Below are 24,947 nucleotides of genomic sequence, written 5' to 3' on the forward strand. Positions count from 1 at the left end.
CCCCTAGTGGTCACTCACTGTCACTCCAGAACAGCGCCCCTAGTGGTCACTCACTGTCACTCCAGAACAGCACCCCTAATGGTCACTCACTGTCACTCCAGAACAGCGCCCCTAGTGGTCACTCACTGTCACTCCAGAACAGCGCCCCTAGTGGTCACTCACTGTCACTCCAGAACAGTGCCCCTAGTGGTCACTCACTGTCACTCCAGAACAGCGCCCCTAGTGGTCACTCACTGTCACTCCAGAACAGCGCCCCTAGTGGTCACTCTGTACACTAACACTCCAGAACAGCGCCCCTAGTGGTCACTCACAGTTACTCCAGAACAGCGCCCCTAGTGGTAACTCACTCTGTACACTAACACTCCAGAACAGCGCCCCTAGTGGTCACTCACTCTGTACACTAAATAACTCTACAGAACAGCACCCCTAGTGGTCACTCACTCTGTACACTAACACTCCAGAACAGCGCCCCTAGTGGTCACTCACTCTGTACACTAAATAACTCTACAGAACAGCACCCCTAGTGGTCACTCACTCTGTACACTAAGACTCCAGAACAGCGCCCCTAGTGGTCACTCACTCTGTACACTAACACAACAGAACAGCGCCCCTAGTGGTCACTCACTCTGTACACTAACACTCTAGAACAGCGCCCCTAGTGGTCACTCACTCTGTACACTAAATAACACTACAGAACAGCGCCCCTAGTGGTCACTCACTCTGTACACTAACACTCCAGAACAGCGCCCCTAGTGGTCACTCACTCTGTACACTAAATAACTCTACAGAACAGCGCCCCTAGTGGTCACTCACTCTGTACACTAACACTCCAGAACAGCGCCCCTAGTGGCCACTCTGTACACTAACACAACAGAACAGCACCCCTAGTAGTCACTCTGTACACTAACACTACAGAACAGCGCCCCTAGTGGTCACTCTGTACACTAACACTCCAGAACAGCGCCCCTAGTGGTCACTCTGTACACTAACACTCCAGAACAGCGCCCCTAGTGGTCACTCACTCTGTACACTAACACTCCAGAACAGCGCCCCTAGTCAGTAGTGGATTATAATAGGGGCGTTTTGGGCGGCAGCCCGGGGCCCTGAGCTCCTGGGGGCCCATGACCACCCAAAAAGACTTATACTTTCAGTGGTGTACTGTCTCCTGGCTACACTTCTGCTATGATTTGCAAAAAATTACAGTTTTTTTATGGCAATTTTGCACAAATCAGGACATCATGACATTATCTGTCCTGTACTATGAACGCCAGGCTAGTGCCGCCACAGTTACTGTGGGGTGGGAAGGCCCGGGCTTCGTGAACAGACCGGGGCCTATGGTAAAGTTAATCCGCCCCTGCCCCTAGTGGTCACTCTGTACACTAACACTCCAGAACAGCGCCCCTAGTGGTCACTCTGTACACTAACACTCCAGAACAGCGCCCCTAGTGGTCACTCTGTACACTAACACTACAGAACAGCGCCCCTTGTGGTCACTCACTCTGTACACTTAATAACACTACAGAACAGCACCCCTAGTGGTCACTCTGTACACTTAATAACACTACAGAACAGCTCCCCTAGTGGTCACTCTGTACACTTAATACCACTACAGAACAGCGCCCCTAGTGTTCACTCTGTACACTTAATAACACTACAGAACAGCGCCCCTAGTGGTCACTCACTCTGTACACTAAATAACACTACAGAACAGCACCCCTAGTGGTCACTCACTAAATAACACTACAGAACAGCGCCCCTAGTGGTCACTCACTAAATAACACTACAGAACACTACAATTCTTTTTGTTCAGAAAATATTTTTATGTCGTCTATAGAGAAATAATAATAATAATAATAATAATAATAAAAGTCTCTATTTATAGTGAATGTGATTCCCATTCAGATGAGTTCCATAAATAATAATATGCTGAGATCCCAGCATGCTCCTGGAGTTCCATAGTGACTGTTACAGCAGATAGGGGGCAGCAGAGAGCAGATACAGACGTCATGGAGACGTTACTTGCTCCTCCTTCTGCCTCAGCAGTTCCAGGGGCATCATGAAGGGGTTGAGGGGGCAGAAGCCCAGTTCCTTCCAGTTTGGCTCCTGGGGGGCGCTCTGCGTCTGCCCTTCCTCCTCGGATTTGAGCTGTGTGGTCAGGAAGGTGTACGTGTCATAGAGATACAAGCCGATGCGTGGAGCGTCCAGGTGACGGAACTGCTGCGGTATACAGCGGAGGAGGTGAAGGATCACTGCCGACTCTGAATGGAGAAAGGACACAACTATGAGGTCACCGATCCCTACACAGGCTCCGCCCATTATCCTACATACACCCCACCCCCCGACACTACGTACCGGAATCGGACAGCTTTGGTAGCTCCTCCCCCCTAACGGCTTTCGACAGATATTTGTAAATATTCTCAAAGTCTAAGTGGTTCCAATCATCATTCGGATTATTTGTGCTTGGCTCCTCCCCCGAAGAGCTAGGCTCCTCCCCTGCTGAGTCTTTTTGCTGAAGGTTGTTTCCATGAGGAGAGGAGGGCGTCTGGGGGCGCATCTCTGGGGGTTCCTTGCAGGGGATGGAGTAACGGAGGGTTAGTGGTTCCGTAGAGGCTATGGTCAGCATCTATAAATAAGGAGAAGCGTTAGAGTGACTCCGCACAGGGATGGTTAGAGGGGCGTATAGCTGGATGACCGCAACGGCCGATGTGATGCCGGACCATTACCCCCAAGTATATATACACGGCCCTCCCCGTCCTATAGGCCATAGGGGCATATAGCTGGGAGGATGACCGCGACGGCCGATGTGATGCCGGGCCATCACCCCCAAGTATATATATACGGCCCTCCCTGTCCTATAGGCCATAGGGGCGTATAGCTGGGAGGATGACCGCGCTGGCCGATATGATGCCGGGCCATTACCCCCAAGTATATATACACGGCCCTCCCCGTCCTATAGGCCATAGGGGCGTATAGCTGGGAGGATGACCGCGACGGCCGATGTGATGCCGGGCCATCACCCCCAAGTATGTATACACGGCCCTCCCCGTCCTATAGGCCAGGGCTCAGAACTGCTCACAAATTCCCTTTAAACACACTTTTAAAGGGGAACTATTTTTTTCTCAAATACGCTAATGTGAGAATGTTATATAGATTTATTATGTAGATTTTTATGTATGTCCTGCAGGAAGTGGTGTATTCTCTCCATTCTTCCAGTACTTATCAGCCGCTGTATGTCCTGCAGGAAGTGGTGTATTCTCTCCAGTCCGACACAGTGCTCTCTGCTGCCACCTCGGTCCATGTCAGGAACTGTCCAGAGCAGCAGCAAATCCCCATAGAAAACCTCTCCTGCTCTGGACAGTTCCTGACATGGACAGAGGTGGCAGCAGAGAGCATTGTGTCAGACTGGAGAGAATACACCACTTCCTGCAGGACATACAGCAGGTGATAAGTGTTGGAAGACTGGAGATTTTTTAAAAAGAAGTAATTTACAAATCTATATAACCTTCGGTTGAGTCGAAAGGAAAACTTTAACATAACAAGTAATTACACAAACAGTAGTTCTCTTATATCTTTAAGAAAGTTTTAGATAAAAAAAAATACAGGGTGATACTTAGATTGAAAAAACATGGCTCATTTAATCCATAAACAGCGCCATCCCTGCCCTCAGGTTATGTGTGGTACTGCAGCTCGGCTCCATTGAAGTTAATGGAGCTAAGGGTGTAACACCTGAGGACAAGGGTGGCGCTGTTTGGGGAAAGAAAGCAGCTGTGTTCTTCTAAGTAAATCGAGTTCCAATGTTCCCTCCCGGCCCTCTGTGATAGGAGGGTTAGTGCCCATCCACCCTTCCTATAGGTCAGGGGACCCTAGTCTCTCCAGCCATTGCAAACCTATAACTCCCATCATGCCTGGGCAGCCAGAGCTTCGCCAGTGATAACAGCGGAGTGGTCAGTGACCTCTGAGATGGTGATTGGATGGTCCCCGTCTATTCACTGGGGGCGTCTATACTTTTGAACTTGCTATACAATGTACCTGTGAGAAGGCGGCTGTCATGGCGTCCTCTGTGGAGCTGCACACCCTGCTCGCCAAGTCCGTCCACAGCTATACAAGAAGAAGAAGGAGCAAAGGTCGTTATAATAAGCACCGTCTATTATAACAAGCAGAGGGCGGCCCCTCCCCCTACACACAGACGGCCCCTCCCCCTACACACAGGTGGCCCGCCCCCCCACACACAGGCGGCCCGCCCCCCCTACACACAGGCGGCCCCTCCCCCTACACACAGGCGGCCCGCCCCCCCTACACACAGGCGGCCCGCCCCCCCTACACACAGGCGGCCCGTCCCCCCTACACACAGGCGGCCCGCCCCCCCTACACACAGGCGGCCCGCCCCCCCTACACACAGGCGGCCCGTCCCCCCTACACACAGGCGGCCCGTCCCCTTCACGCCAATGCAGTGAAAAACCATGACATCATGATGACATCACAGGCTCACACTGGAGAAGGCCATGCTTTCCTGAAACCTGGCTGTGGACATTCGGGCATCTTAAAGGGCAAATATAAAAACTGCCAAAAAGCAACATTAAAGGGGTAGCTTACCAGCTGCTGTATGTCCTGCAGGAAGTGGTGTATTCTCTCCAGTCTGACACAGCGCTCTCTGCTGCCACCTCTGTCCATGTCAGGAACTGTCCAGAGTAGGAGACGGTTTTTATAGGTATTTGCTGCTGCTCTGGACAGTTCCTGACATGGACAGAGGTGGCAGCAGAGAGCGCTGTGTGAGACTGGAAAGAATATACCACTTCCTGCAGGTCATACAGCGGGTGATAAGTATTGGAACACTGGAGATTTTTAAAGTAAATTACAAAGCAAATTTGAAAGAATTTTTCTTTTTTTGTGAACTATCCCTTTAACTTATTGAGTGGCTGAGCATCGTTTAGGAGACTGTAGGGGGCTCCAGTGGTCGGACCCCACACTCATTCATCCACAACATCACACTTATTATCTTATTCTGGGGATTAATTAAAGGGGTACTCCAAAAAAAGCCTTCTAAATCATCTGGTGTCAGAATGTTATACAGGTTTGCAACCAGTTAATTAGATTTTTTTCCTGGAGTACCCCTTTAAGTTGTACAATCCCTCTAAGGTGGATCTGCCGCTCCCTCCTATACTTTCCGATAGCTCTGCTTGCTGGAAGCTATAACCTGGTGCACAGCTGCTCCTTCACACAGCAGAGGGTTTGTTACACTGGCACTTACCTCAATGGGCACCGGATCCTGAATCTCTGGGATTTTCTTATGCCGAACCAACTTTCCATATTCCATCTGTACGGCCTCTCGAGCCGCTCGACCGCGGAGCCAAGAGAAGTAGGAAGATACCTGGAATATGACGGGACAATGTATAACCAAAAAATGGACATCCCCTTGAAAACAGCTTTAGAGGGGTAGTTCAGCTAATTTTATTATTTTTTTTTTAAACCAACTGGTGCTAGAAAGTGCCAGAGATTACCTATTCACTTCTATAAAAAAAAAAAAAAAAAAAAATGTCCAGTCTTCCAATATTTATCAGCTGCTGTATGTCCTGCAGGAAGTGGTGTATTCTCTCCAGTCTGGAAAGCAGGAGAGGTTTTCTATGGAGATTTGCTGCTGCTCTGACACGGACAGAGGTGGCAGCAGAGAGCGCTGTGTCAAATACACCACTTCCTGCAGGACATACAGCAGCTGATACGTACTGGAATACTGGAGTTTTTTTTTTTCCTATAGAAGTAAATTAGAACTCTGGCACTTTCAGGCATTAGTAGATTTGAAAGAAATTTTATTTGGGTGAACAATCCCTTTAAAGGGTCACTGTTACATAAAAAACTATTGGACACAGCATGGCACAGAGGACACAGAGGGAGGGGCTTATAGTGCCAGGCCACACCCATTAACCCTATCCCTGCTGGAACCACTTATTGATGCATCATACATAGAACACTACACAGTAAAAACCAAATATAACACAGCAGAAGGAGGAGAGTATGGGACTACTTCCCAGAGGATTGTCTCCTCTGCTGTGAGAGGCATAGGGTCGGGGTGGATTTCCACCTTCTGGATATTAAAAGTTGTTTTCCAGGATTAGTTTCCTCTAAAAACAGCGCCACCCCTTGTCCTCAGGACGTGTCTGGTATTACAAGTCGGCCTCATTCACAACAGAAATGAGCTGCAATACCAGACACAGCCTGAGGATGGGGGTGGCGCTGTTTTTGGACACAAATTCACTGTTTGCAAGCAGAGACATTAATCTGACAGAAAGTTATTTACGATGATTCGTGACGCGAAAAAGTGAATGTCACGGACCTTAAAGGGTTTATCTCGGATTAGAAAGTAGATTTTTTCCTTCCATAGGGTGGCTTCATACTGAGGAATTTTTGCGGATAATGCCCGCGAAATTCCACTGTCTGTCCGCGCGCCTTTCCGCCGGCTCCATAGACACCATTCTATGGGCCGGCATATTCCGCTATCCGACATGTCACTTCTTTCGGCGGATAGCGGAATACGCGCGGCCCATAGAATGGTGTCTATGGAGCTGGCGGAAAGGCGTGCCGACAGACAGCGGAATTTCGCCTACATTATCTGCGAGAATTCCTCAGTATGAAGCCGCCCATACACAGCGCCATCCCTGTCCTCAGGCTGTGAGCGGTATTGCAGCTCAGTTGTATTGTGACTGGAGGCGAGCTGTAATACCAGACACAGCCTGAGGCCGTGGGCGGCGCTGTTGTGTATACATATATATATGTGTGTGGCGTACCTCGTCGTGGCTCCGGCCCTGCACCGTCACCTCGGGCACCTTCTCACTGATCTGCGCCTTCAGACCCCGCAGCAGCTCCCTCTTCTCCCTGGTGGTCCACACCAGCCGCTGGGTGGCCCGACATTTCATCTCAGGGGTCTCATAGCGGCGGGGGGCTGCACGTCTACGCGTGGGAGGCTTCATGGTCCCCGGCCTGTGAGGGATAAGGACTGTAATAGGGTATTATGTTACAGGAGATTATAACATGAGGTGGAGAGGACACAGCAGCCACACAGCTCTATGGCTGCAGAGACACTCCCATACAGGTGCATGTAAGTCCCAGCATGACTGAGCTGAAGCTCCCCTCTCACACACACAGCTTACCCCAGCCGCTTCCTGCCGAGCTGGGAGACCTCTGACCCTGCTGGCGCGCCGTACGATGACGTCACTGAAGGGCAGGGAAGCCGGTGCAGCTGAGGGCGGAAGTGGGATGGATTCCCGTGTAGTGTGTGAAAACCGTGCAGATAAGAGGAATAATGGTGTGGAACGGAATAATTGTATAAAACACATTATCATAAAGAAATAAAAAAACTTCTGGCAGCGGTGGGATTCGAACCCACGCCCCCGAAGAGACTGGAGCCTTAATCCAGCGCCTTAGACCGCTCGGCCACGCTACCTGCTGAAGGACAGGGGCTGCTGCTCTCGGTGAATAGGCTGAGTGTGCCGACAACTCCCACTATGTACTGACTGTGTACAGTGCCGACAACTCCCACTATGTACTGACTGTGTACAGTGCCAATAACTCCCACTATGTACTGACTGTGTACAGTGCCGACAACTCCCACTATGTACTGACTGTGTACACTGCCGACAACTCCCACTATGTACTGACTGTGTACACTGCCGACAACTCCCACTATGTACTGGCGGTATAGAGCATGCTGGGTGATGTAGTTCCACTCTGTAGCTGGCAGGTGGGGCCCCTCCTCCTCCTCCCATGGGTCACAGCAGTGAGGACCTGAACGCCTCCTGACACCAAATATAAAGGATTGTAACTGAGTAGGTCAGAGGTCATACAGCGCCGGGAGGCAACTACCCAGTATACCGGCTGCTGCAGGGCGCACATCCACGGAGACCTGAGGGGACAATGAGAACTAAAGACCACACTGTCCTAAGGCTCACTGACGTCACATGACACTCTATACTGTGACGTCACATGACTGCAGCCTCTCTATACTGTGACGTCACATGACTGCAGCCTCTCTATACTGTGACATCACATGACTGCAGCCTCTCTATACTGTGACATCACATGACTGTACATCCTCTCTATACTGTGACGTCACATGACTGCATCCTTTCTATACTGTGACATCACATGACTGCATCCTCTCTATACTGTGACATCACATGACTGCATCCTCTCTATACTGTGACATCACATGACTGCATCCTCTATACTGTGACATCACATGACTGCATCCTCTATACTGTGACATCACATGACTGCAGCCTCTCTATACTGTGACGTCACATGACTGCATCCTCTCTATACTGTGACATCACATGACTGCATCCTCTCTATACTGTGACATCACATGACTGCATCCTCTCTATACTGTGACATCACATGACTGCACATCCTCTCTATACTGTGACGTCACATGACTGCATCCTCTCTATACTGTGACGTCACATGACTGTACATCCTCTCTATACTGTGACATCACATGACTGCATATCCTCTCTATACTGTGACATCACATGACTGCATCCTCTCTATACTGTGACATCACATGACTGCATCCTCTCTATACTGTGATGTCACATGACTGCATCCTCTATACTGTGACATCACATGACTGCATCCTCTCTATACTGTGACATCACATGACTGCATCCTCTCTATACTGTGACATCACATGACTGCACATCCTCTCTATACTGTGACGTCACATGACTGCATCCTCTCTATACTGTGACGTCACATGACTGTACATCCTCTCTATACTGTGACATCACATGACTGCATATCCTCTCTATACTGTGACATCACATGACTGCATCCTCTCTATACTGTGACATCATATGACTGCATCCTCTCTATACTGTGATGTCACATGACTGCATCCTCTATACTGTGACATCACATGACTGCATCCTCTATACTGTGACATCACATGACTGCATCCTCTCTATACTGTGATGTCACATGATTATACATCCTCTCTATAGTATGTCCTAGTATATTGTGGTCCCAGCTGGTCCCAGCATATTGTGATCCCAGTATGTCCCAGTACATTGTGGTCCCAGTATGTCCCAGTATATTGTGGTCCCATTATGTCCCAGTATATTGTGGTCCCAGCTGGTCCCAGTACATTGTGGTCACAGTATGTCCCAGTATATTGTGGTCCCAGTATGTCCCAGTACATTGTGGTCCCAGTATGTCCCAGTACATTGTGGTCCCAGTATGTCCCAGTATATTGTGGTCCCAGTATATTGTGGTCACAGCTGGTCCCAGTATATTGTGGTCCCAGTATGTCCCAGTATGTCCCAGTATATTGTGGTCCCAGTATGTCCCAGTATATTGTGGTCCCAGTATGTCCCAGTATATTGTGGTCACAGATGGTCCCAGTACATTGTGGTCACAGATGGTCCCAGTATATTGTGGTCCCAGTATGTCCCAGTATATTGTGGTCACAGATGGTCCCAGTATATTGTGGTCCCAGTATATTGTGGTCACAGCTGGTCCCAGTATGTCCCAGTATATTGTGGTCACAGATGGTCCCAGTATATTGTGGTCCCAGTATGTCCCAGTATATTGTGGTCACAGCTGGTCCCAGTATGTCCCAGTATATTGTGGTCCCAGTATGTCCCAGTATATTGTGGTCCCAGTATGTCCCAGTATATTGTGGTCCCAGTATGTCCCAGTATATTGTGGTCACAGATGGTCCCAGTATATTGTGGTCCCAGTATGTCCCAGTATATTGTGGTCCCAGTATGTCCCAGTATATTGTGGTCCCAGTATATTGTGGTCACAGATGGTCCCAGTATATTGTGGTCCCAGTACATTGTGGTCCCAGTATGTCCCAGTACATTGTGGTCCCAGTATGTCCCAGTACATTGTGGTCCCAGTATGTCCCAGTACATTGTGGTCCCAGTATGTCCCAGTATATTGTGGTCCCAGTATGTCCCAATATATTGTGGTCCCAGTATATTGTGGTCCCAGTATGTCCCAATAGGTTGTGGTCCCAGTACATTGTGGTCCCAGTATATTGTGGTCCCAGTATGATCCCATATCGTGGTCACAGCTGGTCCCAGTATATTGTAGTCCCAGTATGTCCCAGTATATTGTGGTCACAGATGGTCCCAGTATATTGTGTTCCAAGTATATTGTGATGTCACTGAATCACCCAGAATATGAGTGACGTCAGTGTGAATTTTAATGCAGACCATGTATACTCATATGTGACGCAACAATAGAAACAATAAGAATAAATAAAAGCTAATGACCCCGACGTGATTTGAACACGCAACCTTCTGATCTGGAGTCAGACGCGCTACCGTTGCGCCACGAGGTCCTCTGCTGCCCAAGCTCCACATTACACATAGAGTCTCATCCTCACAGCACACAGACCGCCTCATCCTACTCTGCAGCCTAAGCTCCACATTATACATACAGCCTCATCCTACTCTGCAGCCTGAGCTCCACATTATACATACAGCCTCATCCTACTCTGCAGCCTAAGCTTCACATTATACATACAGCCTCATCCTACTCTGCAGCCTAAGCTTCAGCCTACAGCGGTCACTGTATTCATGGATGTTATTACATGGAGACAAAGCCTCAGCAATCACTGTGTGTATCCGGATGCAAAACCGCACCACATAACGCTAGTCATAAAAACCGCACTAAATAACGCTAGTCATAAAAACCGCACCACATAACGCTAGTCATAAAAACCGCACCACACAACCTATGAGGAATTTTACGGAGCATAAAATACAATAATAAAATTGGGCTCGTCCGGGATTTGAACCCGGGACCTCTCGCACCCGAAGCGAGAATCATACCCCTAGACCAACGAGCCATGTGACTTTTAGCTTCGTCACCTGACTTCATAGCAGCCACGTCACAGCTACACTTCCTAGTTACCGTGTGGGGATTGTGATGCGGCGCTCGGAGACGCTGCGTCTTTACTGCACGGACACCGCTGCGTTACCTCTGTACCTCTATATAAAAGTCAGAGTGCCCCCCTATATACGTAATCCTCACAGCCTCAGAATGGTAAGAGCCACAATAGCCCATAAGTAGTCACAGGTCTCCAGGACAGGCAGGGCAGCTTCCCCATAACAGTGCCCACACCTAGGGGTGTAGTTCCGTTCTCATCCACTAGGGCAGTGTGAGGCAGGAGCGGTCACTTATGCTGTGAGATATGATAGAGCGATATTAACGTGTCCTTCATACACTAAGAATAAATAAAAGAGATGCCGACGAGGATGGGATTCGAACCCACGCGTGCAGAGCACAATGGATTAGCAGTCCATCGCCTTAACCACTCGGCCACCTCGTCTCCTTATAAGGTAAACATTACACTCGCTCTTGGTGTCGTTATGTATGGAGGTCCTGTGTAAATATACAGGGCTACAAAAAAATGGCGGCAGGAGAGTGAATGTGTATAGCGCTGGATATATAGCAATACAACGGGCGCCATTTTGGTTTCCTCACGGGGAAAATACAAATAGAGGATGTCCCTTTTCAAAAATGGCCGCGCATGAAATGTGGGCGTGTTTATGTAAATGTTTATGAAGCGGACCAATCAGTTGGTAGATAAGCCAGCCAATTGCGGCCGTTATGCTAATATATGGACGGCTGGTGAGGGCAGTGACCGTTATAGAACGATGCATTATAACAGGATATGTTTCATAACGCTAGTATTATTAGTATAAGAAGGATGGCGGTCACGTGACGGTAACCCGGCGTGTGTATCCATGTATGGCACGTACAGCGCGGCTCTCCCTAAGCTGCTTGGTGTGAGGTCGCGGTGTGTCTGCCGGTGCTGGCGTCATAACGTTATCGTCAGTGAGGTTAATCCTTACCTGTTCCTCCTCCGGGAGAAACAGACATGATGAATGGAGGAGGCTGAGTGTGTGATTACACCGAACTCCCGCACCGCCCTGACCGACAACTCAGGGTGCGTGACATTCTGACCCCCACCAGCTGACGATCCAGAATAATTGTTACAAATAATAGACAATACATGACGCTGACAAATAAAGCTTGGAGGTTTTGAATACAACATAACTACAAAATTAGAACACGAATAAAGCTTAGAGAGTTTGAATACACTTCATATACATAAATAACAGATGAATAAAGCTTGACTATTCGAAAAAAGATTTTCACTGCCACACATAGAAAGTAACAACAGACAAATAAAGTTTGTCTACTTTGAATACTTCTCATATATCGCTTATCTATAATAAAGCTTCAGGATTTTGGAAGCGATGTTTTCTTTTACGATCTAATATTGCCGAAATAAAGTTTGGAAAAGTTGAATAACATCTGAAGCATCATGGGATATGTAGTATCGTATCCCGGAATATTGCCGTGTCCGTTCGCTACAAGGCGGCATGTCGCGACAGTGAGTCATCGCGTCGTGTTTACTTCCATAAAACGCCACACGACTCCCTCCCCCCACCTCATGTCTCATAACCTCCATTTCATTCAGCAACAAAATGGCGGCTATCCCATCCCCTCTATCCTAGAACAACAGCCGCGTCACAGCCCTATCATCCAATCAGGCAACAGAAGACATTAACCAGACCTTACTCACCTTACATAGACCAATATAGACCAGCCAATCAGGTTTCCTGACGTCACGTCCAATAGGAAGCTGAGGCATTCAGAAGTCGGCTTTTAAATGTTCCTCGCCCAATCAGAGTGAGGCCCCGCTGTCTTTTCTGGCCAATCAGAAGGAGCGCCCACTATTCTTTCTGACCAATCAGGGGGAGGGCCTGTTGTCGTTTCTGGCCAATTAGAGACGGGAGGGGGCGGGTCAGGTGACCGGCTGGAGGCAGTGGCGGTTGGATTTGAATTGGGAGGGTTTAGTGTGCGAGCGGCGGCTGTACGGGAAATAACTGCGGAGCTGACGGCAGCGCGGACAGGTATCTGCTGCGGCTTTCATGTGTTGTCTGTACACAGCCCTGTGCTGTAGCTCTCTCTTACTGGGGAGTGTCCACCCCTCCATGGCCGCTCTGTACTGACTGTTCTTTATTGTTGCCAGGATGTCTTACAAGGAGAACCTGAACCCCTATAGTAAGGTGAGTACAGGGAGGTGAGTATACCTGGGGGGCCGAGTCACGTGACTCCTGTGTCTCACCTTCTCCCCCATGTTTCTGCAGTTTGTCACCCCCACCAGCACCTCAGGGGCCCAGCGTGTCCTCAGGAAGGAGCCCCTCTCCGTCCCCTCCAGCTCCACCATCTCAGGTGAGTACTCTCTGCTATGCACCTGTCTGCGGAGACTTCATCGGGAAGTTGGGGGTCTCCATAGATATAAAGACTCAACGAGACCGTAATTGCTGATCTCATTGCCTGTTGGGATCTATGGAGACCTGATCTGACCAGAAGCCTGTCACCACTGCTGCCCCTGAAGCTGCCGCACTGGGGTACAACGGAGTTTTTAGTCACTTATTTTTGTTCCATGCCTTGTGATACGTAAGGTGGCCAGAAAATAGTTTGGGCGTTCCCACACCAGTAGTAGTTCCGATGGCCTGGGCAGTATAGTGCAATACTCTAGTGTTGCAGTGTACTGTTACTTCTGCGATCTCATAGCAAGCCTGCCTATTAGACCTAGATGATTATGGCCCGGAGTGCTGTGAGGTGGTGGTGCAGCAGGGTGGATGAGGGGCACTGGTCACGGTGGCCAGGAGTGGTGTTAGTACCCACCCCCGGACACACAGGCGCTGTGCTGAAAAAGGGCTAAGCCAAGTGTAATGTGCAGGTGCGGTAACAGGCTCCCGACCCCCGTTACAGCCCCCTATACTCACCTGATCCCGCCGGGTCACGGAGATATCAGCGCTCGAAGCCCGGCGCGCGCGCTGACAGGAGAGTCCGAGGGCCATAGAAAATGATGGAGCATCAGACTCCCCATTCATTCTCTATGGGCATCGGACTCTCCTGTGCGCACGCGCGCCGTGCTTTGGGCGCTGATATCTCCGTGACCCGACCGGCTCCGGAAGTGGGACCCGGCGGCATCAGGTGAGTATAGGGGGCTCTAACAGGGGTCGGGAGCCTGTCACCCCGGCACGGGGGTGACAGGTCTCCTTTAAAGGAGAAGTCCAGCAAAAAATTTTATTAAACTATTGTATTGCCCAGCAAAAGTTATACAAATCCCCAATATACACTTATGGGAAATGCTTATAAAGTGCTTTTCCCTGCACTTACTACTGCATCAAGGCTTCACTTCCTGGATAGCATGGTGATGTCACTTCCTGGATAACATGGTGATGTCACCATCCGACTCCCAGAGCTGTGCGGGCTGTGGCTGCTGGAGAGCATGATGGCAGGGGGATGCTCAGTGTCCCTCCAGTGCCCTGTGTCCCTCAGTGTCCTCCTGCCATCATCCTCTCTAGCAGCCACAGCCCGCACAGCTCTCGGAGTCGGGTCGTGACATCACCATGTTATCCAGGAAGTATCCAGTAGTAAGTGCAGGGAAAAAAACTTTATAAGCATTTCCAGTAATATGTGTATATTGGGGATTTGTATAGGTTTTTGGGGGACAATACAATACTTTTAATAAAAAAAAAATTCTCTCTGGTTGTGTCTTTTCCTCGCTGCAGCTTACTCAGAAAGACCACCCACCAGGAACTAACCTCCCTTTTATAGGAAAGTGTATAAGAAGTGTAATAGATGGAAAGGCACCTGCGGTTGGACAGTATAATAACACATGATAATAAAACTTAACCCATAACCTCCTTTAGCTGAGTTCCATAGGAACAACTTATAACAAAGAGTGACACCTAGTGGGGAAACAGAACTAAGCACCTTTATCCTCATCTAGTGCTATACCTGACAGGTACTTTACCCAAGTGTCCTGTTCTGGGACACTACAAGTGTCTGTCACGTTACTTCTCAGGTTGCTGTCACTATAATCTATAGTGAGGTTCACTGACAGCTGCAGACAGTCGCCAGCCCCCACTCGGTATATAGTGGTATGACCTTACAGCATATCGGTACAGTGTAGCCTAATAGGGGGGCGGCTTTAGGTCTGTAGTGCTGTATATAATGCATCCTGTTCTCTCCTGCACAGTGACGGCGGGCCGCGTTCCAGTGACTGATACGGCAGAGAAGGCCATGGACTGGTAAGTGACCCCACTATGGTCCCTGACTATCTTGGACCGTTTGGCTGCCTAGCTCTATTGGTGCTTCAGGTTAAGATCTGCACACTTTGGGGGAGATTTATCAAACATGGTGTAAAGTGAAACTGGCTCAGTTGCCCCTAGCAACCAATCAGATTCCACCTTAAATCTGGAATCTGATTGGTTACTAGGGGGAACTGAGCCAGTTTCACTTTACACCATGTTTGATAAATCTCCCCCTTTGTTTTGGATCTGCTTAATGCTGCCCCCTACCTTGTGGGCTTTGTATGTTATTTCAGCAGTATCTAGTCCTGGTTTTGTGCCTCTGCCTCTGTTCTATTTTTATCTATAGAGAATCCCTCGAAGGCAGTGATTTCCACCTTGAGGCTCCCCGGCCGTTGCAGAACTATGACTCCCATCCACCCATTGTCTGTGCATGCTGGGAGTCGTAGTTTTGTCACGGGGTGAAGACCACTGCTTGAAGGGCTTATTCGCACTTGCATATTGCACACTGACCCTGGCTTCATCCCCAGCCCCAGGAGGAAGTTCACCATTGAGGATTTCGCCATCGGGCGCCCCCTGGGTAAAGGCAAGTTTGGCAATGTGTACCTGGCACGGGACAAGAAGAACAATTTCATTGTAGCCCTGAAAGTCCTCTTCAAGTCCCAGCTGGAGAAAGAAGGTGTGGAGCATCAGCTAAGGAGAGAGATCGAGATCCAGTCTCACCTCCGGTATGTGGCTCCTGCGCCCACCCTACATGTCCCCCAATTTATAGGAAGTCCATGGGGTCCATCAGATATTGGTGATGGCAAACTTTTAAAGGGGTTGTTTACCCAACATTTATTTTTCTTTTAAATCAACTGGTGCCAGAGATTTGTTAGTTACTTCCTGTAAAAAAAAAAAAAAATCTCCAGTCTTCCAGTACTTATCAGCTGCTGTATGTTGTGCAGGAAGTTGTGTATTTCCAGTCGGGAGAACAGGAGAGGTTTTCTATGGGGATTTGCTGCTGCTCTGGACAGTTCCTGACATGGACAGAGGTGGCAGCAGAGAGCACTGTGTCAGACTGGAGAGAATACACCACTTCCTTCAGGACATACAGCAGCTGAAGTACTGGAATACACACTCACTCACACACTCTTCTCTGGCACTTGCTGGGACCAGTTGATTAGAAAGAAGAGAAAATTGATGAAAATTGATTGAGGCTCAGACCTCACTGATCGGTCCACTGGAGAAGGTGATAAGTTATAATCTGGGGATGCCATATGTTGCAGCCATATATAACCTCTGCTGTTTCCTTCCACAGACACCCGAATATCCTCAGCATGTATAACTACTTCCACGATCGCAAGCGCATCTACCTAATGCTGGAGTTTGCCCCCCGGGGGGAGCTGTACAAGGAGCTGCAGAAATATGGCCGATTTGATGAGCAGAGGAGCGCTACGGTGGGTTCTACCATCTTATACATCAGGGGGAGGGAATCTCAGCCCTCCAGCTGTTGCGAAACTACAACTCCCATCATGCCTGGACAGCTAAAGCTTTGGCTGTCCAGGCATGATGGGAGTTTTAGTTCTGCAATAGCTGCAGAGCCCAGGTGCCTTACCCCCTGCTATACATATATAGAGCCAGGGGGCATAAAATAAAAGGGCAGCCATGTAATATGTATAACCTATATCCAAACATCCCCTTGCTATTTATTCTCTTAATCAGAGGTTACCACAAATCAATACCTACAAAAAAAAAATATTCCAGTTTTTTTTTTTTTTTTTAATAATTAATATTAGTATTTTATTAGACACACATTGATATCCTCTAAAAAAAAAAAAAAAAAAAAAAAAATTACGCATCTGACAAGTTAAAAATTGGGATGAGCCAGGGTCATTAATAAACGTCAGGAACAATAACAAATAGATACACGATTAAAATAAATTTCACCCTACAGGTCAAATGATTCCAATAAATATTAAACAATATACATGAATGGATGGACTGCACAATTCATAATCATTCAGCAGCAACCAAAATCGCATAGAATACACATTATGGGCGGGTTCAGACTACAGAATTCGCGTGGATAAAATCAGGCGGATTCCATTGCCTGTACGTGCTCACGGCCGCGCGCCTCTCCGCCGGCTCCATAGACACCATTCTATGGGCCGGCCCATTCCGCTATCCGCCGAATAAATTGACTTGTCAAATTTTTCGGCGGAATCTACCCGTGCATAGAATGGTGTCTATAGCACAGGCGGAGAGGCATGCGCCCGTGAGTGCGTACAGGCAATGGAATCCGCCGGATTTTATCCTCGCGAATTCAGAATTCTGAACCCGCCCGTAATGTGTATCCTATTGCACTACCCCATCCACTTAGTCCACAGAGGGAGAGAAAAACAAGTGCTAGTGCTGTTGTGTACTAAGGTTTCTTACTCATGTATTGACCCTGTGGCCATGGACACCTGGCTCCCCCACTACACGAGCGAAACACGTTGGGATGTGGAATATGTGTCCAACAGCGCCATCTGTTTCATTCCACCACAGCGTTTCACTAGTGTTACTGGGTCATTGTCTAAACACAGATTTTCTGTGGTTTTATGGAAGTTTGTATATCGGGGATGGGGAACCTTTTGGCTCTCCAGCTGGTAATTGTAGTTTTGCAACAGCTGGATGGCGGCAGGTTCATGTTGTATATCATACAAGTTGTCATTAAGACCCTGGAGGGTTATATTGGGGTGATGTGTAACACAATGAAGCAAAGTAAAGAAACGTGGTCAGCTCACCTCAATATTTGTTTGACTTGTAGTGCCACGGTGGATATAGGAGGGTGCACGGAATGTTCGACGGTAGCCAATCGTCCCGGTTAACAATACGAATCCAAAAAGGTGGGGAAATCCAGCACTCCAAAAAGACTTTCTTTTTGGAGTGCTGGATTTCCCCACCTTTTTGGATTCTTATTATATTTGGGTGCTTTATGGTGCGTTTACAAAGGGATTTCTCTGACAGATCTTTGAAGCCAAAGCCTGGAACAGACTATAAACCGGGAACAGGTCATAAAGGAAAGACTGAGATTTTTAAATCCATTCCTGGTTTTGGTTTAAAAAAAATCTGTCAGATAAATCTGTGTAAACGCACCCTCATGTAGGGTTATCTTGTGATCTGATGTTACAACAAAGACCGTCTGGTTGTGTCTGCAGTTCATTGAGGAGCTTGCGGACGCCCTGAATTACTGTCACGAGAGGAAGGTTATTCACAGAGACATCAAGCCGGAAAACCTGCTGATGGGTTATAAGGGGGAGCTGAAGATTGCAGACTTTGGCTGGTCTGTCCATGCCCCCTCACTCAGGTAAGTTCAGTAGATGGGTACTGATGGTGGGTGGTCTACGTACGGGTCTCGGTACTGACGCCATGTGTCTGGGTTCTAGGCGTCGGACAATGTGTGGAACTTTGGACTACCTGCCCCCAGAGATGATCGAGGGGAGGACTCACGATGAGAAGGTGGATCTATGGTGCACAGGCGTCCTCTGCTATGAGTTCCTTGTGGGGGTGCCTCCTTTCGAGAGCCCATCCCACGCAGAGACCCACCGCAGGATAGTGAAGGTAAATCCACTTCCTATTTCGATGTAGTCATCAGCATTACAGGCAGAGATCACAACATTTTCTGGTCTTTTTAGGTCGACCTCCAGTTCCCGTCCTTCCTGTCCGATGGATCCAAAGATCTCATCAGCAAACTGTTGCGTTACGTTCCGGCACAGCGCCTATCGCTCAAGGGCGTCATGGAGCACCCATGGGTGAAGACCAACTCTCGTCGTATCTTGCCGCCTGTCTACACTTCCAGCCTGAAGTAATCTCCGGCCCGACCTCTGCTGTATCTCACCTCTGAGAGTCAGAGCATCCATGTGACAAGTGGAACTACAGAGCCTCCTATAAGCCTCCAGTATCCTACTGAACACTTAGATGGATTGTACATATCCCTGGGGAAGGGTCTGCAGTTTAACCAGGCTCTGTATACAACTGATGGAGACTTTTCATACTCTGGAGAATTGGGTGGTGGTCTCTATAGCTTCCAGTGTTTGTGACATGCTGTTAGTGTGACTGATGCTCTAGATTGGTGTTTACGGCTGGATGGGCATGCTGGGAGTTATAGTACCACCACTGCAGGGGTGCGGTGTACGTATGCTGTAATGTATGAGTCTTTTTTTTTTTCTTTTATTGGGGTGTCTATTTATACAGTGAAGCCCGCTTCTCCATCTGCTCTCTGCTCGGCGTTACTAGTGTTTTAGTGTCAGTTCCTACTTACCGTCACGTATATATTTGTTGGATTTTTATTCATGTAAATAAATGGTATATTTTTTAACACGTTTTGTTTTTGAGAGTGTCGTTGCTACCTGCAGGATAGCTGGGCATTGTAGTGATCACATCCTTTTCGTAGTCGCTGGTGGTCGATGGCTTCCGCAGGGGCAGGCTCTCTCTGGTGTCCGCTGTAGAGGTTTTATGGGAGCTGCACCTGTGTCTTTGGTAATGGTGGTCGGTGGGATGGGCCTTGCGGTTACCCCGGGGCCGACCTGATACAGCTGTCTGGGATGATGACAAGATGGCGGGGATGCCCTTGATGTTGGTGTGATGGGATTATTAAGCAGACAACAGGGAGCTAGGTACTGAAACAGCTTTTACTGACAGGCTTGTGTCCAGGCCTTTACAGTTCCTTATAATGGCTGCGGCCCAGGATGTGTTACTGTACTACTGGAGGGGCGTATGTAGTCACCTATAGCTGAGAACATCGCTTACCAGCGAGACCTGCGGAGTCTTCCTTTACTTTCCAGGGAGCTTTCTGACCGGTATCTATGTACAGTTCCTAGAAGTTTCTATATCTTTCTTACATCACAAAATGTCCTTAAGTCTAGTCACTCAGCGATCATAGTCTTCCTCTCCCCCCAGCGACAGACTCCCTGGACTCCTCACACTGACTCCTGAACTTATACTTTCCTGTCACAGCTCAGCTTTATGTGGAGCTCATTAGCATAACCCCGCCCACCTGCTGGAATATTCCACACTAACCTTCCCTAAAGGCCCTATTCCACTGAACAATTATCGGCCGTTAATCGACCCATGGAATTGACAGCAACGATCAGCCGACATCTTTCATGTCGGCTGATCGTTGCGTCGTTTGTCTTTCAAACATGTTTAAAGACAAACGACTGAAACAGAAACTATCTGCTGCCGTCGCTCCGTGGAATAGGGAGCGTCTGCAGCTGACGCTGCTATATCCTATGGGCTGCCCGGATGATCGGCGATCCCTGCGGGCCCCCCCAGACTCACCCGCTCGCTGCTGACGCTATTCAACGTGGGGAACGAGGAGCAAACGAGTGCTAATGGCGCTCGTTTGCTCCTGTCAGTCGGTTAGGCTGCAGCGCCACCAACAGCTAGGTGTAGGGGTGTGTGAGACAGTGTGTAACATCCTGTACTGTCAGGCTGGGTTCATACTGCGTTCTTGCAATCGGTTGAACGTATAAGTTTTTAATTGGTTACTTTTAACAGAAAAACGTAGTCAACACTACTTGGGTCTGTTAAAAAAAACACTTTTTTAATATTGGAAAACGGATGACACACAATTGCATCCGTTTTTTCCAACAAACGTATGTTAAACAAATTACAAAAACGGTGTGAGTGTTCACACTGCAAAAAAAAAAGATGAAAAGACGAATGTATTTGTTTGCCTTCATCTTAATCCGTTTTCCGTTGACTTCCAGTATAAAAAAAAAATCAAAATGCTTTTTTTTTTTTTTTTTTTAATAATGGAAGTTAGTGGAAAAACGGATGAACGCAAATGCACTTTAAAAAAATAAATAAATAAAAATTTTGCGTAAAACTGATAAAGAAAACTGGACTGCAATAATGCTGTGTGAACCCAGCCTTACACTGCTATTAGAGAATACACATGACACATTACTTTAATAAATCTTATTACAGTCAATGTACAGAACACAGGTGATAGGCGCCATCCTAGACCAAGCCACATAGGCCACACTGCAATACTGCGTTCGGGCTGTTTGGTGCCCCCTGGGGGAGCATAGATTTATTGCTCAGTCCACTGGGGTGTTCCACAGCTGCTGGAGGGTGTATGGGGGAGGAGGAGCCATAAAATAATCGGGGTGGTTCCACATGTGATAAATTAGGTTTATGTTTGAAGTAGAGCTGAGCGAACTTGCCAAAAGTTCAGGTTCACACAAACCTGAGCGATCAGCATTTGAATCCCGCTGCCTGAAGATTAATGTATGTGAACCGGAACTCTTGTCAACTTCTTACATCTCTAGTTTTGGGGCATTAGGGAGGCAGGGTAGTACTGGGAGGTCCTGGTCACGCTCTTCTAACCATCGTTGGACATTTCTAACCATTTGACATGTCGTTGTCTTACTAGAACAGACATGTCAACCTCAGGCCCTCCAGCTGTTACAAAACTACAATTCCCATCATGCCTGGACAGCCAAAGCTTGAATTTATACCCAGCTCTGCTGAGAGCGCCCCCACATGGATCAGTGGCCTAGGTATTACCATGATCTCATCGGCCATATTGCTGCCCCATCAGTCTGTGTTCTTCAACAAAAAGTTTCCCGGTTTGAAGCCTCTTCTCCCGATGTAGCTTGTTAGACTTGTATGTCCATGGCAGGCACAGGCCGGAGCCTCTCTAGAGTGTGGAGCGTGCTGGAGCCATCTCCATGTTTTATATGAGAGGACACTGAGGTGTTCTACCTGAACGCTCAGCTTTTCTGGGAGACTTCTACCATTTCTACTAGAAGTTTCCTTTTATACACGCACACTTAATGGCGACTGAGGCGTTCTTCCCTCAATGTGACAAGCTCTCACTTTACATTAGACTTATGGGCAGTCACATGATCCTTTTATGATTCCCGACGATAATCCGTTCACTGAAGCGGCAGCAGCTTCTCCGTTCTGTGGTGAGAAGATCATGGCCGTGACATAGTGATGCCTCAGCAGCGGCTCTCAGGATAGCAGTATAAGTGCCAGTATACTGACCATACTGCCTATACTTACTCCAGCATAACGCCACCTACAGGAGTTTCCATTAGGTGGCGACATTGTTCTGTATTGTCCTGCTGACTGTTTTCTTCTGCCATCAGGGAAACAGCTGCCATGGAGGGATGAACATGGCTTAAGGGGGCTTACTACTGTGAGGGGCACTATTGGGATGTTAAACACTGTGTGGGGGCACTATCAGAGTGGGTAACTACTATGAGGGGGCAACAACTGTGTAGAGTACATTTGGTGGTAACTACAGTGTTGGGGCACTATTAGGAGAGTAACCAATGTAGGGAAAAATGGGGACAAAATGGAGCAATATAAAAGAAGTAACTACTGTGTAGGGGTACTGTTGAGGTAACCATAGTGTGGGGGCAATATTAGGGAGTTAACCTAGTGGCCGTCCAAATTGTACACACTTTTTTGTTACTAGATTCTATATCCCTATGCCATATTAAGGAAATATTTAGCCCTGTTCAGTTCCCACCCATAGGCCGCGTTCACACGTTCCACATGGAATGCCTGTAACTGAGTCCCCTCATGCACCCAAAGCGCTGAGTCACAGGTTCCCAGACCCCCTCCGGAATTTAATCAACCCCCCAAGTTCTAATGCCGTCACGATTTGGGGGAAAATACCTGACCCGGCTGATGAATTCCCCACTCAGCCAATAATCACTGAAGTGGTGTCTCGCCCTAGTCACTGACTGGCTGAGCGGCCAATCCATCAGCCGGGTCGTGATGTCGCTGCAGAAGGAAATCCAGGAGCCCATCGGGAGTCCCAGAGCAGTAAGGCAGTGATCAGGAGGCACGGGGATGGGTAAGTAGTGCTTATTTATTATGTTGCTCCCTGCCTGCTGGAAAATGTTTCATTTTCCTCTAATAATTCGTGAAATAATTAAAAAAATTGTGAGCTACATATGCATTAAGATATGAAAAAGTGCCCATAGTTCCCTTCATACAATCTGAGACCCCAGCATTACTCACCAATTGATCCCACCAAATCCTTGATTCTCTATATCGACACTTAGCGCCTAGATTAGTGATGGCTAACCTTGACACTCCAGCTGTTGCAAAACTACAATTCTCATCATACCTGGGCAGCCAAAGCCATATCTTTGGCTGCCCAGGTATGATGGGAATTGTAGTTTCGCAACAGCTGGAGTGTCAAGGTTAGCCATCACTGGCCTAGATGGTAGATAGTAAGGCGAAGAAACCCATAAAGTCACGATCCTGAAAGATAAAACAAAAATTTACTTACCAAAATTGTTGGTTCCTGAAGTCCGTAGGCGGTAAAACAAATGGATTAAAGCCCTGTAGTTACACCCGAACAGAGACAGGTTAATTGCCGTCGCTCACTTTTTGCTTTCTTCTCTATTTGGCGCAGCATCATGAAGACTTCTCCGACTCCAACTCATCAGCAAGCGAGGAGCTGGGGGTTACTGGGGAAGGGAGGCAGCTGGGGGTGACAGAGGGCGCAGCTGGGGTTACAGGGGAGAAGCTGGGGCCACAGGGGGAGCAGGAGAAGCTGGGGGGCACTCGCAGCAGCTGGGGCGACAGAGGCCGGGGGGGGGGGAAGCTGGGGTGGCAGCAGGGGGAGACGATGGGGGTGGCAGCAGGGGGAGAAGATGGGGAAAGCAGCAGGGGGAGACGATGGGGGTGGCAGCAGGGGGAGAAGATGGGGGTGGCAGCAGGGGGAGACGATGGGGGTGGCAGCAGGGGGAGACGATGGGGGTGGCAGCAGGGGGAGAAGATGGGGGTTGCAGCAGGGGGAGACGATGGGGGTTGCAGCAGGGGGAGACGATGGGGGTGGCAGCAGGGGGAGAAGATGGGGGTGGAAGCAGGGGGAGAAGATGGGGAGGCAGCAGGGGGAGACGATGGGGGTGGCAACAGGGGGAGAAGATGGTGGCAGCAGGAGGAGATGGTGGGGGTTGCAGCAGGGGGAGAAGATGGGGGTGGCAGCAGAGGGAGAAGCTGGGGCGGCATGGGGAGTAGCTAAGGGGCAAGGGGAACAGCAGGGCGGCAGGTGGAACAAGGGGTACAGCCGGGCGGCAGGGGGAACAAGGTGAGCTTCCGGCACAGACAACCTGTCACGCAGGCCGGAAGCTCACAGTGCAGCCCTGCGGTGCCCGAACTTCTCTGCTTGGCGGCGCGCATGATGTGACGTCATTACGCCGCCAGGAGAGAAGTACGGGCACCGCAATGCTGCACGCAGGGGTCAAGGAGCAAAGGATGGACGCGGACGTGGCCTGCAGCCACCAGTCAAGAAATCAGAGAGAGGGGGCAGCGCCGCCCACTGGGCCCCGAAAGTGATGTGCTGCTGGCGCTGCTATGAAAGATCTTAATGTGGGCAGCGCGGCATGGGCCCCCCCGGAGCCTTGGGCCCTGGGCGGCCGCCCAAACCGCCCACATTATAATCCGCCACTGGTTATGATGGTGTGGTAGCTAAGTGGGTCTAGGGTCACTTGGGCACCTGTCACGGTAGCATGGAGTGGTAAAGAACCTAACCCCGACAGTCTTGGCACCTCACCAGCACTCTCAAAGAAGTTAACCCAAATGTAGTGATGTGTGTGCGGGTGTAGAAGAGACAAGCCACAGTCTGATGCTTCCGAAAAATAGAACAGTTTGCTGGAAGTGCAATACAGAGAATACTGGTGGCAAAACAAAGTCCAGTGCAAAACAGAGGTTATAGTGCTGCAGTAACTCAGGTGCTCACAGCTGAGGTAGAGATCAGGTGCTTGGAAGGTGCTTTGCAGTAGAGAGAGAGAGGAGAGGAGTTGCCAAAGGGGCCCTGCCCAATGTAGA

The 24,947-nt window shown here is 48.9% G+C and overlaps 2 protein-coding genes and 5 non-coding genes across 10 annotated transcripts; 2 read left to right on the forward strand and 5 right to left on the reverse strand.

Moving 5' to 3' along the window:
• Positions 1–1,810: 1,810 nt before the first annotated feature.
• SNAPC2 (small nuclear RNA activating complex polypeptide 2) lies at positions 1,811–12,612 on the reverse strand. 4 transcript variants are annotated; one of them, XM_069983987.1, is made up of 6 exons: positions 12,596–12,612; positions 6,780–6,972; positions 5,249–5,368; positions 4,030–4,098; positions 2,353–2,623; positions 1,811–2,258 (listed from the first exon to the last, which is right to left on the reverse strand). In XM_069983987.1, exons 2-6 carry the CDS (start codon positions 6,960–6,962, stop codon positions 2,005–2,007), a joined length of 897 nt encoding a protein of 298 aa, XP_069840088.1. In that variant the 5' UTR covers positions 6,963–6,972; positions 12,596–12,612; the 3' UTR covers positions 1,811–2,004. The 4 variants fall into 4 exon arrangements, with proteins under 4 accessions (XP_069840088.1, XP_069840007.1, XP_069839920.1 ...); XM_069983906.1 differs by lacking the exon at positions 12,596–12,612 and adding an exon at positions 11,859–11,986; XM_069983819.1 differs by lacking the exon at positions 12,596–12,612 and adding an exon at positions 7,143–7,191.
• TRNAL-AAG (transfer RNA leucine (anticodon AAG)) lies at positions 7,354–7,435 on the reverse strand. The gene has a single exon. It is a non-coding gene; the product is annotated as a tRNA-Leu (tRNA).
• TRNAW-CCA (transfer RNA tryptophan (anticodon CCA)) lies at positions 10,268–10,339 on the reverse strand. The gene has a single exon. It is a non-coding gene; the product is annotated as a tRNA-Trp (tRNA).
• TRNAP-CGG (transfer RNA proline (anticodon CGG)) lies at positions 10,778–10,849 on the reverse strand. The gene has a single exon. It is a non-coding gene; the product is annotated as a tRNA-Pro (tRNA).
• On the reverse strand, positions 11,251–11,332 carry TRNAS-GCU (transfer RNA serine (anticodon GCU)). The gene has a single exon. It is a non-coding gene; the product is annotated as a tRNA-Ser (tRNA).
• LOC138781831 (U8 small nucleolar RNA) lies at positions 11,836–11,970 on the forward strand. Its single transcript, XR_011361550.1, has one exon. It is a non-coding gene; the product is annotated as a U8 small nucleolar RNA (small nucleolar RNA).
• Positions 12,613–12,812: 200 nt separating the features above from the next.
• Positions 12,813–19,464, forward strand: AURKB (aurora kinase B). Its single transcript, XM_069984120.1, has 9 exons — positions 12,813–12,926; positions 13,046–13,082; positions 13,164–13,248; positions 15,071–15,122; positions 15,653–15,850; positions 16,423–16,561; positions 18,305–18,453; positions 18,533–18,707; positions 18,782–19,464. The coding sequence occupies exons 2-9, from the start codon at positions 13,047–13,049 to the stop codon at positions 18,953–18,955; spliced, it is 1,008 nt and encodes a 335-aa protein (XP_069840221.1). The 5' UTR covers positions 12,813–12,926; position 13,046; the 3' UTR covers positions 18,956–19,464.
• Positions 19,465–24,947: the final 5,483 nt, after the last annotated feature.

Source organism: Dendropsophus ebraccatus, chromosome 1 (genome assembly GCF_027789765.1).
Source record: "Dendropsophus ebraccatus isolate aDenEbr1 chromosome 1, aDenEbr1.pat, whole genome shotgun sequence".
NCBI classification, from domain to species: Eukaryota; Metazoa; Chordata; class Amphibia; order Anura; family Hylidae; genus Dendropsophus; species Dendropsophus ebraccatus.